Consider the following 19227-nt stretch of genomic DNA (forward strand, 5'->3'; position numbering starts at 1 on the left):
AATTACACAGGAGTAAGTCCAGTAGAGGGGCATAGGTCATAGGTCACTGACGGACGATTTTACAGTCATTGTGTGACTCATGGACAAAATAAAAGTCAAGAATCACTTAAAATAAGGCAAAATACATCCCTAGGGATTATACTCCACTGGTACCAAAGTGTCTCACTCACATTAATGACACAAGTTGTAACAATATTAATCAGCACAAGACAAACATGGGCTACTTCCAGACTATCCTCCTGCATTTCTGATTTATTCAGAGCGGGGATCTGCAATACCTGCTTTGAGCTAGACACATTGTGCAGCCCGACAAACGAGCTGCTGGAATTCTGTGGAAAAGAGAAATAAAAACTAGGGAACCTGTAATTTTCCGTAGATGGTGGATTTCGCATTTCAACTTTCGCTAGTGCGCTAACATCAGTGAGATGCAGACAGCATGTCTGGGGGAAGTGATGATAAGGGATCTAGTCCGTGCTCCTTTCGGAACGGGTACTCACAGGGCATTCTGCCATAGTCCCATGGACATTTCACTCCCTGAGCTAGAAACGATAGGGTTCCTCTCTCTCTCACTTCCACCAATTCTTTTTGCCGGTGTCACTCCACTGACTTCAATGGAGCTAGTCACTATTTACACCAGTGTGAATGAGAGCCAATCGGGTCCCATAAATCCAGATCCTTTCATGGTCCCCGCCCCATTTCCCCAAAGGCATCCTGCCCTGTCTCCTAAGCAGCCCAAGTACACAGTGCCCTTCCCCCAGCACCACTGCAGGAAGAAATGGAAGGGGAGTGAGGATTAAGCCCGTGTACACGAGGACGAGAGAGGGCCCTGCCACAGACCCAGCTAGCTCAACTAGTCTAAGGTCAGCCTAAAAGGACTTGTCATGAGCTGGAAAGCCGGAAAGCTGCAGAGGAACATTGCAGCCAGTTGTATAGCGCACACAACCTCAGCCCAGCTGTCACACTGTCTGCAGCCATGTGTTCCAGGCACCGCCACTCAGAGACGCAGTGAGAATTCAAACAGGGTTTAATATGATTGTTATTGCACAGTGTAAATATCTGAGGATGCACGATGAGTGAGCAGTGATCACCTGCAGAGGCCAACACTGGGACCAAGGCTGCACTGCAGCAACAGCTGTTACTCCAGGGATGGGTGGAGCAGCGGGGCAGTCTTTACCTCCTACCCTACGTTTAATGGTGAGCGGAGACAGAGGAGAACGGGGGCTGAATCACCGATTTCTAGGCTCTGCTCATATCCTCTTTTCCCAGTGAACTTGAAGGTGGGAGGGATGGAAAGAGGAGGGTTTGAATTCCGGCTCCAGGCAGGGCTGTATGCAATGATACCGTCCTAAGCACAAAGTGGGTGTGGAAGCAGCCAAGTGTCTCTGCCTGGTGGAATCTCTCCTCTGCGATGGTCATGTTCCCACAGCCTCTGCTCCCCTTGTGCTGATGTGACGTTTTCCAATCACTGTCAGCTCCCGCTATGAGGGGGAGAAAAGCAAATGACCGGACATGGCTACTTGTTGGGTGCCATTGGTCCTCCCTGCCTAGGCAGCCAGGTGGGTACAAGGACAGAGGAAAATGTATCAGTGACATTAAAAAATACTTTAAAGTGGCCCAAATTTAAATGGATCCAGTTCCTGGCTAGGCCCTATCATGTATCTTCAGTCTGTGTTCTAGCGAATTCTTCCCCCAGACAGCGATGAAGGGTCTCTCTGCCACGCACGGCAAACTGGGAAAGGTCAGAACCCATTGGAGCCTCACTCCCAACACAGCTCAGGCTGTGCTCCTGATGCACACACAGGGATCTACACTCACATCCGAGCCACAACACAGGGCAAAACACACAACCACAGACCCCACCAATGCCCACAGCCATCCACGCATTCCTCTTCACAACCCCTACATGCAGACATCTACCTAGACACTGAGATAAGGGTGACCAGATAGCAAGTGTGAAAAATCAGGATGGGGTGGGACGGGGGTAATAGGCTTCTTTACGTGACAAAGCCCCGAATATCGGGACTGTCCCTATAAAACTGGGCCATCTGGTCGCTCTAACTGAGATAGACACACAGCCCTGAAACCAACCTTTCACAAGTGCACGAGCACACTCCAACAGCTACATGCACTCAGAGTACATTGGCTTATCTCGGTACTCATACGGCTCTGAACACTGTCTCGACTGCCATTTGCCTTCAGCACCTGTCAATCTAGCCCTCTTACTTTCTGTATCTAAACATGATGATTTCCTTTGTGGACCCACCACTGCGGTAGAAACCCATACAGCCCACAGTGAAACCACCCGGCTCCCTACCACTCACACAGACACAGGTTGCTGGCTGTGTCCCACTGAGCCATCTGGAAGAGCTGGACCCCATTCTCTCGTAGACGTTGCAAAGTGGTCTAGGGTGTTGGATTAGTGCCACATTCAGGCACAGGATGATTATGGCAAACCCGAGTGGGCAAGGCAGCTTCATCCTAGTAGCTGGGCTGCTGAAGATGATAGCTGCCTGGGAAACCCTTGGATAACAGACTGGCTGAAAAGCTCAGGAGATTCCACTGAAGCCAGCCACGCTTTGCGATGGCACTGAACGGTTTAAGTGCTGGGGAGTGTGCAGTGGAGTCTGTATCCCATACTTCCAACATATCCATCATGTCGTTTTTACGAGCTCCTCCAGCTGCCAGCATGTGTCAAGGGGACACAAACCATTGCAGAAGAAAGAGAGAAATAAAGTTTTCGTTGGATGACACAATCAGTTTTCTGGCATCTTTCCCTTTTACGCTGCATTCCCAAAGCATTGGGGACAGGGAAGCTACAGACACACAGAACAGAAGCCAACTTCCGCACATGGTCACGGAGGAGGAAGGGCAGTTAGCTGTAGAACACGGGCTTGCGGTGTATGCGCACCACGTTGTACGTGTTTAGTCCTGGGGCATCAAAGCCGGGAGACAAACCCTTGCGGTCAAAAGGGTAGAAATTAAAGAGCTGCCCATCCTGAGTCTCCAGTGACACTGAGGCAGAACCCAGCTGAAGAACGCACGGGAACTCCTTGTCAAAAACCACCTGGAAGACTCGGTCTTCCAGGTGGTGGAGCTTGATTGTCCGGTAGTTTTCAGGGATCAGCTGTTCAATATGGGGCCCAAATTGTTGCATGACCAGCACCCCAAGGGCCCCAGTTTTAATCTCGTAGAAGGTCAGGTTGGAGTAAGTGTAAAAGCCAATATAAGGGGTGGGATTTGGGGGAGGGCGTAGACTCTTCTCTGCCTCCCGGAACACTGTCTCCATCGCTGGGATAAGGTACTCGTATGTCTGAGTCACAATATCTCCGCCTTGGGGCCTAGGCCCTGCCATTAGTACTATGAAGCTTAAGCGGAGCTTGGGCACAAGGGAGAAGGTGGCTGAGTAGCCATCGAGGTCGCCATCCTTCCTGATAATATCATAGCCCAGCTGCTCATTGATCTCCCAGGGTGTGCCAGTCTTGTTGGCAAAGTATTCCCTGGAGCACTTAAAGAGAGGCGTCAGCATCGTCTTCACAGTGTCAGGCTCCAAGAGGCGCCGGTGGTAGGTGCCTAAGAAGACCATTGCCAACTTGGCAAGGTCGGCGGCTGTGGAGTACATCTGGCCAGAGGGCCTGTACCAGCCCAGGTCATAGAGGGGTGCAGGCTGCCCACTGCCGTAGAAGCCGACTGCCATTTGGGAACGGATCGGTGGTGTGATATCAAAGCCAGTGTCCTCCATGCCCAGGCGGTCCAGGATATTCTCTGAGACCCAGCGCTGGTACTCCCCTTCAGCGGTGTGATCTGCCAAGACATGGGCCATCAGAGAGAAGGCCAAATTACTGTAATGGCACCTGAAATGAGAGAGAAATGCATGTCAGTGCCATCCGCAGAACAGGGCTGCAATGGCGACGCTAGCAGGCCGGGTGCCCGTGTGTGCCAAGGCCCCAGGCTTCACTGATCTCTCACAAATGCATAGCTGGAAGCCAGCCTTGCTTACCTGTGTGTTAATGTCTGATATTTATTTTGATGATGCTAAGTTGATAGGAATGTGTTTAGCGTTTTTTAAAATGTGTGTAGGACTCAGCATGTACTGTTCTCACTCAGCCATGCCTCGTGTTATAATGGAATGGCAAACATTTGTCTTGTATATAGCCCTGTAACTAAGTAATCCAGCAAATGAGAAAGAAGGCTGGTGTAATGCAAAGGATGGTCTCTTACAAGACGACGTTAAATCCTACTCATTAAGCACAAATGAGTCATTGTGTGAGACCAAGGCTCGAAGATGTTGTTAACTGTGTTCCCCCTGCCTCCTGCCCCATGAAGAAGGGACCGGTGTGGGAACTATTTCTGTTAGCTCGGTTTCTGTGCGAAGAAGCTAGAAATATGGACACAAGAAAAAATTCTTCATCTCGGGACTGTTTGGACTCTAACTGAATAGGAAGATGGAGGTTCCCAGAGTAATGGTGGCTAGCCCTAAAAGACTTTTGGGAAATTGGCAGACTACTACATCCCTGCTACCTTCTGAAATTATAGACTGTGACTCACCTGTACATGTGCTTTTACCTGCTTTAACCTCTCCATAACTCTCATTCCCTTTTTTAGCTAATAAATCTTTAGTTATTGTGCTATAGAACGGGCTAAATGTGTTGTCTTTGATATAAGATTTAAGGTTCAAATTGACCTGGGCTGAGTGACTGGTCTGAAGCAACCTGAATGTTTTGTGGTATTTGTGAGTGACAATTTATCACATAGTCCAGCTTGCCTGGCAAGACAGACTGGAGTGTGTGTGACACCATTGCAGTGCTTTGGGAGTCCACGTTTGGTACCAAGTTGGTGAAATCTAATCACAGAACATCGCACCAGTCTGGGGTGTCTGCCCTGGTTTTGACAGTCTGACCCGAGGTAGGCACTCAGGGTCCAAAGCCACTCCAGACAGCGGGAGAGCAACAAGCCTGACCTCCACAGATTCCACAGCATCAGGCATTCTATAAAAGCCACAGGCAGATCCTTTCCTGATCAAAGATTGTGATGTGGCCTGAGCATGTGCCAATGGGAGCTAAGAAATTTCTCAAACCTGCTCTTTTGTGACCTGAAACCACCTTAAACTTTCAAAGGAATAAAGGAGAGGGGCAGTGCAGACAGAAAGAGGAGCAGCGGTTTTGCCATTCTGAATTGCTGGTAAGTCAGGAAACGTAGAAGGGAGGATTCCTACAGCAGCATTAGCTTAGCCACACTGATTCAAATAGTCATAGAGTCCAAGACCAGACGGGATATCTAACCTCCTGGATAACACAAGGCATAGATCTTCCCCCCAAAAATCTCTAGAGTGCGTCTTTTAAGAAAAATGTCAAATCTTGATGCATGACCTGTAGGTATTACAGTCCTCATTTTGCAATAGAGACTGGAAATACTACACTCACACGGTACCTGCCAAAAGACATCACTGCAAGAACAGGTAATTCTGCATTTCCTACCTTGTTGCTCTAGTTGTTCAGCAGACAGTGCACTACGTTTGCTGCATTTCATTTCTCTTCAGGTTATTTTTTAAGGGAGGATAGGGCTGAAGGCCTGTCGACGCAGAGGCGCACCATGCCTCTCAGGAGCAGGCCATAAGAGTCCCAGCTAAGCTGCTTTGGAGACTTAATGTGGCACAAGCATTTAAACCACCTTAAGGTGGCAAAAGCACTTAAATGGCTTTAAGTCTTCAGGGCAGCATCACAGCTATGGTAAGTCCTTAAGGAAGCACAAGTGCCTGAGTCCTGTAACTCTAGAAGCTGCTTCACATCCTTAAGCTTGAATGGTGTCTATTGACATAAAACAGAGAAATTCGCACTTCAGAATGTCTGTCTGTCTGTCTAGAAGTGTTTGCAACCGTTCATAATGTTGTTACTTATAATCAGGTTGTATTTCCACACTTGGGCATGGCCACACTTCGCAATGAGCACTCCAGACACACCGAGCTCAGCTCCCTTGAAAAAACGCACAACCATCATTTTATACAGCAGGAAAAACGTTCATTTCCTCCCCACACTTATGTCTCCAAAGTGGCTGAAAATAATCTCTTCAAAGTTCCCAGAAAAATGTTCACCGTTGCCTGGATGCAAAGACTGGACACGTGCCTGTGCAAAGATGAACTTTTCAGAACGTTATGGGCGTGTCTGAACAAGGGGAAAGAATCAAAATCATTTTGATGCCTGACGTACCAAGGTGCTCAGAGACCAGCAAGTGATCCCGGAGGCAGGCATGTACCTCAGTGGTGGGTGCAACAGAGACAGGTTAATAGATCGGGAGGCCATAACGAGCCCATTAAGCTCATGTAGTCTGACCTCCTGTATAGCACAGGCCAGAATTTGAGTTTCCTGAGCCTATCCCATCACTTCAGGGGGAGCTAGAGCAGAACATTTAGAAACCGATATCCAATCTGTATGTAAAGACTCCATGTCATAGAGAATCCACCAGCTCCCTAGGCAAGTGGTTCCAATGATTAATTATCCTCACTAAAAAATATGCGAAGTTTGAGTTTGAGTATGTCTACTGTCAGCTTCCAACCATTGGAGCCTGTTCTGCCTTTGTCCCCTAGAGGGATCAAGCTTCTATTATCAGACAATTTAAATGTTGACATTTCCTAACTGTTGAGTGCTTGACTTTGCAAACCCCGGTAATGGTCTTGTAACAGGGTTTTTTATAGACATTTGTAGATATTATTGACAATATGTTGATTTTTCATGTCATTTCTTTATCTGACAACTGGATTTGTTTCTGGATTGGATCACCAAGACGTCAGCCGGTGCCTCCTCCATTGCAGACGTAAATTCTCTCCTGTCTTTTTCTACCAGATACAGATCAGTCTTGGGACCTGGGGTTAATATGGCAGAATGGCCTTCCATCTCTGCTGGCTGTGCTGCTGCTAATGCCGGCTTCCAAACTGTTCCACTTTGCCTTCTCTCTCTGTATCTAATGGCACCTGAGTGAACGACTCGTGTTAGAAGGGCGTGTGAATTACTGTACTGTAACAGGAAGGGGCTTCCGGCACCATTTGCAGCTCTGGTTGTGACTACTTAGCAATTACGCATTGCTACAGTTGCCAGATATTAGCCAAGAGACGTGTAAGTGATGCATAGACCTGACCTGGTTCCTGGGTCAGCGACCAGAACGTCATCCTTCAGGAGACCAAGGGCATCTTGTGTGCTTCCTCGCCACAGCAGGCTGGTGGACCTCAGCCTCCTGGGCAGCCCTGTGCAATGGGAACAACAGGACATAAAAGAGCAAGAGGCAGATACTGACTTATGTTAGGATAACATGAAGATTCATTCACTGAGTCTGGTCAATAATGATCCAAAATGGGACACCAAAGACAAAGGAAAACAGCAATGATTAATTACACTATCTACCAGAGACACAGCAAATGTGCAACTACTCAGAGACTCATAGACTTTAAGGTCAAAAAGGGACCACCATGATTCTGTGGCCTGCGATGTGCAGGAGGATCCTCACGAGATGAAGGAGGCTGCCGACGGGCTCCCACCTGGGATCTGGGACCTGGCGGGAAGCGGGGGGCTGCCACTCACCTCCCCCAAGAGTAGGCGGCTGCTGCTCACTTCCCAGCTGAGACCGGATGGGAAGCGGGTGGTTGCCGTGTGCCTTCCCCAAAAGCCGGCCACTGCCACCTGCCGCCCAGCTGAGAACTGGGACTTGGTGGGAAGTGGGGGGCCGCTGCCTGTCTCCCCCAGAAGTCGGCAGCTGCCGCCTGCCTCCCCTTCATTGTTTTTCCCCAGGTACCCCCTGCCTGTGTCTCAGGTACCCCCAGGGGTATGCGTACCACAGGTTGAGAAACTACAGCTTCGGGCAGGCAGGCCAGAACTGTGTTTGCTGTGCTGTGGAGTGAGCTCCACCATGAGTTAACTTGAAAACTTCCTGGGGCTTTGAAAGGGGCGGGGCGGAACTTTGCCGAAAAAGGCTCTAGGCCTCTCGCCTGGGTGGTTTTATTTTGTCAACAGCACAGGGCAGCTTTGTTGACAAAAGGGTCATTGCAGCGTGTACGCCAGGACTGAAAACTCTCTAGTGGAGACTGGGCCTTAGCAACCTTGGACTTCACACCAGCACGAGCCCAGCTTGGAGCTGTGAAGGAAACCTGGTGAGTGGGTTTTGCAGCACACCGATCAGAGAAGTGCCAGATAGCAAGACTGCATTGTGTATGACTGTTTATGGTGTAAAAAGCATCCCCTCGGACACACGTCATGTGTGACGCTGCAGCAAATTAACATTGCTACTAAAATCTTAACCTCTGCATTTCCTGACTGCGTGACTTTAACGGTGTATTTGTAACATCGCATTTGCTACTGGGGTCACTTTTAAAATCTCCCTTCCCTAACCACCAGACTGCAATGGCCTATGCAGCTAACCACAGCTTGCTGATGACAAAAACGTGCATGAGATGTGGTGCGTTTACTCTGGAAGGTGTTTTTCATCCCTCGGTTTTAAAGCACCTTACAATGGTGGCTGAGCACCATGATCCCCATTTCACAGGGAAAGCAATGGAAGCAAAGGCACAACCTCTGCTTGCTGATGCCAAGTCTACCTGCTCCCAAAAGATCTCAAAGCAGGAATGCCAGCTAAGTCTAGGTTAATAATAGACTCTGCACGCCTCTACAGGAGTGTCAAAGCAGGGCACTGGATGCAGCTAACAGCAGGCATTAACAGTCGTACTTTGAGGGATTTTCTGATTACATCAGGCCCTGCTATCTATGGCTACTTTAATATTGAAGTTACTCATTTATAAGAGAAACAGCAGATTAAGAGTGAACATCCCCTGCCAGCAAGCACCAGGCTATTAATAGTTCAGGAATCCCAGATCAGGAGGCGGCAGTGCTAGCTACAGAGAATGTCTCCCTTCAAAACAAAGAACGCTTAGCAATTCTCTGCCTCCTAACGCCACCTCTCAGAGACTGTGAAAGCACTCTGAGCCGGGGGGGAACCTGTGGTGAGAAGAAGCTGCCCCACATTTCATCCCTGATTTCAATTCAGGCTCCTGCACTGAAAGAAAAGTTATTCCGGCAGGAAACAGCCAGGAATCCAGCAGCTCCGACTGGCTCAGCCAGGGGAAGATCTACTCATCATGGCTTCTACCAGCTCAGTCACTGGGGGTATATCCCAGACAACAGACCAGCTCAGTGCACCTCTTAGTGGCTGGGCTGGAGAGAGGCTCCCTGTGGGCTCTCTGGTTGGAGCTGCTGGTTCACAATGGGAAGCGGCTGTTTGCAGTGCCTGACAGACACACAGACAGAGGTTTTGCATTGCCATTACCTGATCTGTTCTCTCTGGGGACAGGGAGTTTTGTTGTTTTAACTGATACATTGATGCCTGGGGGTCAGTCTGGAGAGTTTGGTGAAGATGGAAGAGCTGGTTTGCTCACCTGAGAGCTGGCTTGCCATCCTGCGCAGTGTAACAGGTGATGGCTTGAGGGGCAGCGACCCCTTCTCCAGAAAGATCAGCCCATCCGCTGTGTATCTTTGTTCAGATTCCTTGAGTCGCCCCAGAGGATTTTTAATAACGAAGCTCTGGGCATAGCGTTCCAAAGGGTCATCCAGAGAGGTCACTTTCCCTTCCTCCCACAGTTTGTAAAGCATGATGGTGGGGAAGATCTTGGAGATGCTGGCAATCCTGTCATGGGACAAACAGTTACATGTCTTCACCACCTGCTGCTGGTCCAGCACTGCTGGTCCACAGGTCAAGCCTTACAGGCTGTCCGGGCATGCCAAGCCCTCTCTGAACAAGTGAGCGATGCTAAACAAGTCCAGACAGGGATCAGCATTTAAGGGACGCTCAGCACATCGGATTGCTCAAGTGGCTGGTTATCTGTCACTTTATTAAATATAAAACCTACATTAATGTAATCGCCAGGGACCAAAAGTCAGGAAAGATGAAAGGTCAGCTTGAACATCTATAACTCTGTCCCGGTTGCCCATATGCATTACGATACAACCTACACTTCTGGGATCACATGCTAGTTTGCAAATAATGCAGCAGAATACAGTATATTCTAGCGTCCATAAGATACTCATATATATTTAAGATAGCTGGTGTTCATTTCATTAAAACGGTAACATAATGTGTCTGTAAATGGGAAGAGATTAAGATTGTGTGTTCCACATTCTGATCTGATTTTTGGATACTTAATTTTGCAGCCTTAACTTCGTATCAATGTATAGACAGGGGTCCTCTGGAAAAAAATAGTTTGTAATCACGTAATTAAAGTCTGTATCATAATGTATATGCACAAGGAGGCCAAATTACAGTTGTGCAGGGAAATTTAATTGTGGTATTTCTTAACTTTTGTGTGCTTGACTTTGCAATCTTAATGCAATTTCCTAGGATATCAGAAAACAAACTGAAAAAAACCAGAATGTCTATCATGTGGAATCATAGTGACAATAGGTTGGATCATCAGAAGGGTTGGAAGCTTTAGATCCACCACACAGACCTCTGTCACTTGAACTAACAGAGTAACTGGTAGCAGTAGTAGTCTGTTTTCCTCAATGTACAACATTGAATTTTATCTGTCATATTGCCTATATACCTAGTTTGATTCTTGGTTAGTTCCCTCTGAAGTTCCTCACAGTCTTCTTTAGACTAGTTTAACCTGAATAATCAGGAATTTTGCCACTTCGTTGCTCACTTTTTTCCCAGATCATTAATACACACGTGAAACATGACTGGTCCTAGAAGGGAACCTTCCTGAATCTCATGGTTATTTTTATCATGGGAAAAGATTAACTATTTCTGCTCTTTGTTTCCTGCCTCTTTGGATACCGGGCAGGTTCTCACTAAAGTAGCGCTGGTTAAGGAATCCTGTCCATACCTGTGCATGAACTATATACAGTTATGTCCATGCTCATTGTACAAAATTCTGAAGGAAGCATACGTCACTTCTGCCTATGCAAGCATTCCAACTCCATTGCCGCCCTCCCCAAAATGTGGTGTTTGCCATTTAAAGGGATCTCCTACTAAGCCAATGCAATACTTCCCAACAGAGACTCACTGCAACAATATGGAACAGACTTCTGCTGGACACTAAAAACAGGGACTTAACAGAGACACCGGTTTTATGGCTCATTACAACAATTTGCAGCACACCCTTCTGCCTGCTAACCCGTCATTGCCCACTTGGTGTTAAGTGATCTCCTTACAGAATGTGGGAAACCTTTATGCATAACAATCTGTCTCACCCTGTACGGAGCCCAGACACTGATTACTGCTCCCAGACCTGAGGGGAGCTCTGGGAATCTCGAAAGCTTGCCCCTTGCACCAACAGTAGCTGGTCCAATAACAGATATTACCTCACCTACCTTGTCTCGCTCATGTCCTGGGAGCAACATGGCTACAACAACCCTGCAAATGACTCTGCAACAACGGTCCCTTTCATGGTAATAGCGCCCGGTGCAAGGTATAAGGAGGATCTAGGATGGCTGTTTCCTTCTTGTTGCCCCACATTTGGAAAACGTAGGGGATTTTTAAGATTTCAAACTGCATTTATGTAACGGAATTGATGTGAAGTGTATGCATCCCTCCCGCTCCCTGTCTGTTGGGGCTCCTGCTGTATAAACTGCGAACCCACCTGTAAATGGTGTACTCATTGGGAATCACTGAGAAGGGGTCAGAGCCATTCCTCTTCCCAAAGTTGCCTGTCCAGAGCACCGTGTCATTGTAGATAACAATGGCAGACATGGCAGGGAGGCCCGGGCTATAGATTTGATGGCGCAGAAGCATGTCCACCTGGGAGGAGATCAGAAAGTGGTGAGGAGGTCGCAGACAAGCACAGACTAGAACAAAGGAGTGAATCAATACAATAATGCACTCACACTCAGCAGGTGTGATTACATGTATTTACTGGTAAGCAAATGGCTTTGCACTAAGACCAGTCAAACTAAAAGAATTTTTCACAAACTCTTAGCTTTTGAATAATTTCTTTAATGTTTTTCACTGTTCTGCATCTCTGCTCTGTACCCTCACTTACTGATTATTATTTGGTTCCCGTCATCTGAGTATCTGCAAACCTCATGTTATTTTAAACAAACATAAAAATTACCCAGAATAATACCTAGTTATTATATAGCACTTTTCACCAGTACATCTCAGAGCACTTCATAGGCGATACACTAACCCAGCTGTGCAGTCTTCTCATAAAAATAACATGTGACTGGACAACTAGCAAAGTTTCCATAGACAAAGGGGAAGGAATGCAGACCAGGATAAATAAAGAACATGTCAGAGATCTTCTGACCAATTGGAATGAGTTCAGTACCCCTGGGTACACTGCTTCTCACCGAAGAGAAAGACACTCCCATTTTCCTGTGAAGGAGTCAGGAAGGGAAGTGCAGAGTTGTGCTTCTCAAACGGGATAGGATTGTGACTGTGTTACCCAGAGGATAACCCAGAGTATGGGAGGGCTCAGAATTCAACTGCTCCTTGATGCATTTGAGGCAGTCGCCTGTCCTAATAGGACGCTGTGATTCTGACCAGCCCAGGAAACTGAAGAATCAGATCTCTTCCCAGCCTCTCTTCCCTACACCTACAGGTTAAGACATAGACACCCCCCGTCCATGCCATCCCCACAGACCTTCTCCAGTGCATCCTTCAGGATTGGGATTGGGTGGTCCAGTGGCACCGGTTCTGGGTAGCGGGGGCACATCTGCATAGCTTCTGATCTCACCTCCATCGCAGACAGGCCTGGAAACAGTTCCGGAGAGGAGGCTGGGTTTGCTGACATGTTTTAAATAGAGGCTCACACAGAATGAAGCGGCGGGGGCGAGGCCACAGGCCTTACAGATCCTGCCGCCCGTGGCTGGGAAGAGGCCTTGTGTCAAGCGACGGAGGAGGTTGACAGGCTTACTACTGACGCAGAATTTCAGCACATGAAATGCTGCTGGTGCCCTCGCACCTTTCAAGGCTACCCTAGCCAGGCATTGAGGACATGAGGGGAATCCGTGGCCGAGTGGGCTGGAGACAGCGGGCTAGCTGAGAGAACAGAGTGGACACAGGGCTCAATCCTAGTGCTATTGAAGTTAGAACGTGTTTTGCTGTTGCGTCCAGTGGGCCCGGGTTGTGTCCCAAAGGCTCCATCCGGAGCATCGATGGGGCATCGTGACTCCATGGCCAGGGGCCAAAGCAGCAAATAGGAGAAGCTTATTTCTGTAAATATTGTGAATGCTGCCTGAGAGTGACTGGCTATCCATGGAAACAACCCAGCTCCAACACGACACACGGGACAGGTGGGGCCACACGGAAAACAGCCCAGCATCTGCCAGGCCAGGGACAAATCAGGGGCCCAGGAACTTTCTTCTTCATCTTCAATGTTTGGTGCAGGTGAAGAACTCTCATTTGACAACGAAAATGGGAACTCTCCTGCCCAGGGCCAATATTTGCCCATCTGACTCCAAGGAGCTTTCGAAGTACAGCGCCCCAGCCCTGCACGTTATAGAGAAAGTGCCTGTGCGTTCCCCCTTGTACCCCATGGGGGTGGGCCTGTGCCGTGCTGCGGTGCTGTGCAGGGGAGGAGAAATGTCACAGCAGAACCTTCGGGCTGAGACCACGGTGGCCATGGTGGCCATGCTGCCCCAGGCAGATTCTGACCAGTGCAACCCCAAAAGAAGAAAGGGAGCTCCGGACTCAGCGGTGAGTCCAAACGAGTTGAGCAGCAGACGATGTGGGTGTAATACCTTCTTCTGACCTCTTCCAAGTGACTCTCTGCAACCCGTTCGGCTCCCTTAGCCTTACATCCACTTCCTAGTGCATGAATTACATCCCTGCTCCCCAGGAGCCTGCAGTACCAGAGGCTGAGGAAGTCTAAGGGAGTCTATGGGATCTAAGCTGGCATGACCCACACGGCAAGGGGCCAGGAGAGAACGGGAGGGGGTAAGAAAGTGTACATTAAAGTAGCCACCCACCGCTTTAACATACCCCTGACTCACTCCTTGGTGCCAATTACTCCTGTTTGGTTTTAGGAGGTATAAGAGAATTGAGCTAAGCCTAGGGGGTCTTATGGCCCCCCCCCCCGACTCACCACCCCTGAATTTGCTTCTGAGTGTAGCCCCTGACTTCCTGAGGCAACCCTTTCTTATCAACCCTGGGAGGTTTCTTTTATTTTTCATTTGGAATCTCATTAGCACCCTCTGAGACCCTTCTCTCTCACTGAACTCACTGGTCAAGTAATTAGGCTACGTGTAATGAAATACAGGCCCTGGGGGCAAAGGGCTGTACCTGCTCCTTTCCGGGCAGGGTCCAATCCTGCACAGGTCATTCAGACGACAACCTCTTGCCTTCAACGGCACTGGGCCTGTGGGGTCTGAGACCCCCCGCGTGCAGCCGATTGCTGGGTACTCACTGGGCTCCACCTTGGGGAGGCTATACTGCCACAGGAAGCAGCCAGTCATGGCCACGGAGAGCAGGAAAAAGAAGATGAGCACCGCATGGATCCACTTCACTTCCATCATCGAGAGCCTGAGGAGCCGCCGCCCACTGGAGGCCTGCTGCAGAGACGAGACGCGGGGTGTCAGTGGGACTGTTTATAGGGGAGCGAGAGAGAAGAACTGCCTGCTAGCATTAGACAGCTGATAACGTGTCCAGCTGAAGTGCCACCGAATTCTGACTAATCTATGCCACCACTGATGCGGCTGGTGCTGGAAGTTACTGGAAAATTGGTTGGGCTTTCAGTAGACAAAGCTCATGCTACTGAATCACGCCCTCTCAGGTACAGAAGAACCACAGCTCATTCCCAGCATGCCCACCACACCTTTAGCCCGAGTCATGTTGTGTGTGATGTTGTTTGCATGCAAGATGTACACCAAATAAATCGTATTAAATTGTCTGCACTCTGGCTTCCTTCTAATCAGGTGCGATTGGGCCACTGCCCTGGGACTGGAGCCTGCTACGCCCCCCCACCAGGACTGAAATCTAGGATGGCTGATTCAGGATTTCTCCCAAACCTTTTGGTAGGTGAGCTCTCTCTCATGTGAGAAGGGAACTAAGAAAGCCATGGTCCGACTTGCAGGTGCTTTTCTCACTCTCTGGCCCGTGTGACTGAGTATCTTGATGGGAACCCAGGCTCCTTTAGCACTCAGCCCTGCCCCTGCCCCCCCAAGCTCACAGGGCATGTTGATGTCTGTTGCAAATATTTTGTTAAACTGTTTTGTCTATTTCAAACATTTCCACAGCAGGTTTGGAAGCTGCATGGTACTCTGGGCAAAAACAGCCTCTGACCCTTCTCGCTGCCTCCATCCGACAGATCATCCTTCCTGGTGCATGCCGGATGGACCAAAGAGCAGGCAGCCAGAGCATTTCCATTCTCCATACTCCAGCTGCCTGGGCAAAGACAGCTGTCACCTGCCAGGGAAACCCCCATCAACACTAAGGAATGCGGCATGCACCAGAAAAGTACCCCATCCCGGATCTGTCCCAGATCCAGTTTCCCACAGGAAGGGGGGAAAACCAGCATGCGCCAGGAAGGGTGAGGTCAGGTCGTCTGTCTGATGGAGGTGAGAGAAAGACATACACAGAGGAAGGAAGGGCAGCATCCAGGCCAGATGCCCTGTTCTGAACGTGCCAGGAAGAGGGTGATGGAGGATGATGGATAGATACGGAAGAAAGAGGAAAGAAGCGAGGGACTCATTGCTCAGCTCAGGGCGACAGCTAAGCCCTGAACTCACAGAAACATACTATGCCCTCGCTGACAAGCGCAAAGGGCTCATTTGGGGGGAAGGAATTGATCAGCCAGGTCTACTGCTAGTGTCCTACTGCCACCACCCCCTGCAACCCTGAATGACAAAGCTCGCTCTTACCTGTCTGTTAGTCTATGCTGGAGAGCTGCTCCCTAGAGCTGCGAGGAGATGCCATGTTCCTGCTGTAGGAGCTGGCAGTGCGGACCAGGACCCTTACTTTTTGTTTTTAGCTCCCACATGGTGAAGCTGCCTTTCTGCTGATTGCACTCCTGCCCAGCCTGTCTCCTCCTGGCTTCTCCCTCCCCTTCCCTCGATGCCTCGGTGACTCCCAGGACCCTGACGTCAGAGTGAAATCCAAGGATTTTCTTGGTTTAACCTTCGCGGGAGGAGGTAACCCCATCTGCTCACTTCATGCACTTCAGACTTTCCCGGCACACTAGACATTGATCCGAAAGGCAGGGGCGCCCTGCACCCTTCTCACCTCCTGGACTGACTCCACCTTCTTTCACCTCCCCTGGCAGGCAGGCACCCTGCACCCCCGGTCCCATCTCTTCACACACCAGCAGCAGCCCCTATGTCCTGCTCTCCAAACCCAGAGACAAACGGCCCTTACAGAGTAACAGGAATGGGACACCTCTCGTCATCCACTGCGGTTCACTTGAAAATCTGCCTCTGCCTGCATGGAGCTCTTCCTTCTCCATGGGATTTACAGGAAATCAATTACCCTTACCCACAAATAACCCCCATCCCAGGCTGTGGGGAATACACCCTTCGGCCCCTCTCTTAGGCTACGTCTACACTACCCCTTGTCAGTGTAATTTATGTCACTTGCAGGGGTGGCTTTTTTTATGCTAAGAGGAGAGCTCTCTCCCGACGGCATGGAGTGTCTTCACCTGAGGCGCTGCAGCTGTACCGGTTCAGCTGCACCGCTGCATGTGTAGACATGGCCTAGCTGCCTGGCAGCCTGTCCTCGTCCGATACAGCTGCGAGAGATTCCATACAATTCCTGTCCCAAGTGGGAGAGGAGACCTGTGGTGCCCAATACACTTTCAGTCTCACTGTGCAATCTGAAACGAGCATGGTTCTTTTCCTCCCCCTTACACAAGTCTGGAATAACCCCACTGACGTGTCATTTACAGCCTGGGAGGAGAATCAGACCCCATTTCCTCCCCCCACACACACACTTTCTCTGAGCCCCAAAAGTTTGGGGAGAGGTTCAGGTAAGTTGCCCTCTATTAAGCCCCTTTCTTCCACCATGCAGTGCAATATTTCCCTGTGTCCCTCCTAGTGGATTAACACTCACACTTCTGCGTCACTCAGCTGGTGACAGACCTTATCACAAGTTGTTAGGGTCCAACAGGATTCGGAGCTCCTGTCCGTACCATCAGATGATGTCTCAGACACACAGGCCAGCTGGTCTTAAATGTGGCAGCAGCAGAGCAGAGATCTGCCAGCCAGCCTGCCGCTCCATGCTCTAATCTGCAACCTCCCGTCCAGAGCGAGCTTTGCTCCTTAGCTGCTTGTTCCTTTGTCTGTGTTTTTCTGTCCATTTAACCCAATCAGAGCTTCAGAAAGTGTCGCTCACCTCCCCTAGGCAGGGAGATTAAAGCTCCAGGGCCAGAGTGGCATTTGCTCCTCACTCTCTCTCTCAGGGTTGAAAGTGCCTGTGATATTGAATATTAATTCTGTCTAATGCCTCTCTGCCACGTGTGTGAATTGGGGCTGAAACCAGCTGGGCTTTGCAAACTATTTATAGCGCCTTCATCTCCTCCTGGCATCTGCGCGGGGCGGCGATTAACCCTTGTGACGGACAGCACCTCCATCTCTCTGGCATGCAGCTCACTCACGCAGCCCCAGTGCATTTGCAGCCGGGCAGCTGGCAGGCTGGGGAAATCGCCAGGCTAAATATTTATTAAAAATACAGGAAAAGCGAGCCCAGATGGGCAGAGCCAGGGGACCAATGGGGCAGATACTGCTCTTACGTCCACTAGAATCAATGGAGTTGCACTGTTGTAAGCGAAAGGGGAATAGGCCCAACCCTTTGCTGGCGAGCTACACACTCGATCTGAATACAACGACGTCAAACTCTTTCCGCGCCGTTGGCCTGGGATCGGATGCTGGCAATCAGCAGCAAAGGGACTGGGAGCAGTGAAGGGGCTGCGGCTGGTGGGAAGGTTCAGCCTTACCCGAATCTGTAGCCCTTCCATGGCAGATTAGGAATCGCTTCTCATCACCAGCACGGAGGGGCTGCGCAAGTCCAGGGTTGGGCACCCCTATGGAGCGAGGAGCAAAGGGTTAGAACAGGGAGACAAGAGGGACCACAGGGCGAGTCTGAGCAAGGGGAGGAGAGACCCCAGATGCTGGAGTATGGCAAGTGAGGGCAGGTTGCCTGTTAGACTGAGACAGGAGAGCCCAGCACCAGGTATGACGCAGGGAAAAAGGGGATAGCTCCGGAAAAGCTGGACCTCATGGCCAGAGCTCAGAAAGCATGACAACAGGTGCCAGCTTCACGCCCTCTGCTTCCCACCCCCTGAGGGAACTAGCTAGCAATACGGAGTCCTTTGCAAATTGCCCAGTCCCCTTTCCCTCCTGCCGCCGGGACCCTGGCCCCAAAATCCTCTGGCTGGTAGTAGCAACCCCAGCCCCAACATCCTCCCCAGAGAATTAGAGTGCAGGGGTCTTCCAGGCTGAAACTCCTGCACTGGTTGTGCGGTGAAATGATCCTTCCTCCCGCCCAGGCCCTGGTGGGGTGGTTAAACCCGGCCCCATCCCTGGCCTCTCTCTGCTGGCGACTTACTGCACCTGCAGACAGGAGCCCATCTTAGCGACCCATGCTTGGAGAAGCCAAGATGGAGGCACTGATCTGTGATGCTCTGGGGGCTGGGGGCAGTGCCGAGGGCCCGTGTCACAGGCTCTGAGCGACCACCGTATCACTGCCCCTCCAGCCACCAAAGCCTCTCTCCTCTCCGGTCCTTGCTGCCCACGAGCCGGGATTTCAGCGGTGGGTAAAAGAACCTTTGAAAGCTCTTACCCGCCTCACTGCTGTCTTCCTCCAGGTTCCGGTGCCGATGAACTGGAGGCTTTCCTGCTGCCGCAGATGTTGTGAAGAGTGGCTGGAGCACTAATCCCGGCAGGCAGCCTCTCAGCGCAGATTATTCTCTCTGCCTCACCCCTTCGTACACAGGGGATGAAACATCTGTCCAGAGAAGCTGCCAAAAATGAGAGCGGCATTGCTAGTCTCGTGGGATGCAACAAGACCGGCAGGGTGGAGTGGGGGTGGCGGGAGTGGCTGGTCTTAACACGCCACAGGGTGAAGCATTGGTTCATTCCCACAGCACGTCCCTGGGAAGCTTTGTATAGCTACCCCTGGTGCAGGGGCAGAGGGCGGGAGGTGACTTATCCGAGGCCACATGCAGAATCAGTGGCAGAGCTGTGACCTGAACCCAGGAGTCCTGACTCCCCGTCACTTGCACTCACTCTAAGGCCACGTCCACACTATGAGCTGGGGGGGGGG

The 19227-nt window shown here is 50.2% G+C and overlaps 1 protein-coding gene across 1 annotated transcript; it reads right to left on the bottom strand.

The window, feature by feature from the left end:
• Positions 1-1028: 1028 nt before the first annotated feature.
• Positions 1029-17920, bottom strand: LACTBL1 (lactamase beta like 1). The gene is made up of 7 exons (XM_067566932.1): positions 17900-17920; positions 14381-14525; positions 12617-12726; positions 11615-11772; positions 9413-9660; positions 7129-7234; positions 1029-3851 (listed from the first exon to the last, which is right to left on the bottom strand). Exons 1-7 carry the CDS (start codon positions 17918-17920, stop codon positions 2873-2875), a joined length of 1767 nt encoding a protein of 588 aa, XP_067423033.1. The 3' UTR covers positions 1029-2872.
• Positions 17921-19227: the final 1307 nt, after the last annotated feature.

This window comes from Emydura macquarii, unplaced genomic scaffold, assembly GCF_026122565.2.
Source record: "Emydura macquarii macquarii isolate MOO-44397 ecotype Brisbane River unplaced genomic scaffold, CSIRO-AGI_Emac_v2 contig_2768, whole genome shotgun sequence".
NCBI classification, from domain to species: domain Eukaryota; kingdom Metazoa; phylum Chordata; order Testudines; family Chelidae; genus Emydura; species Emydura macquarii.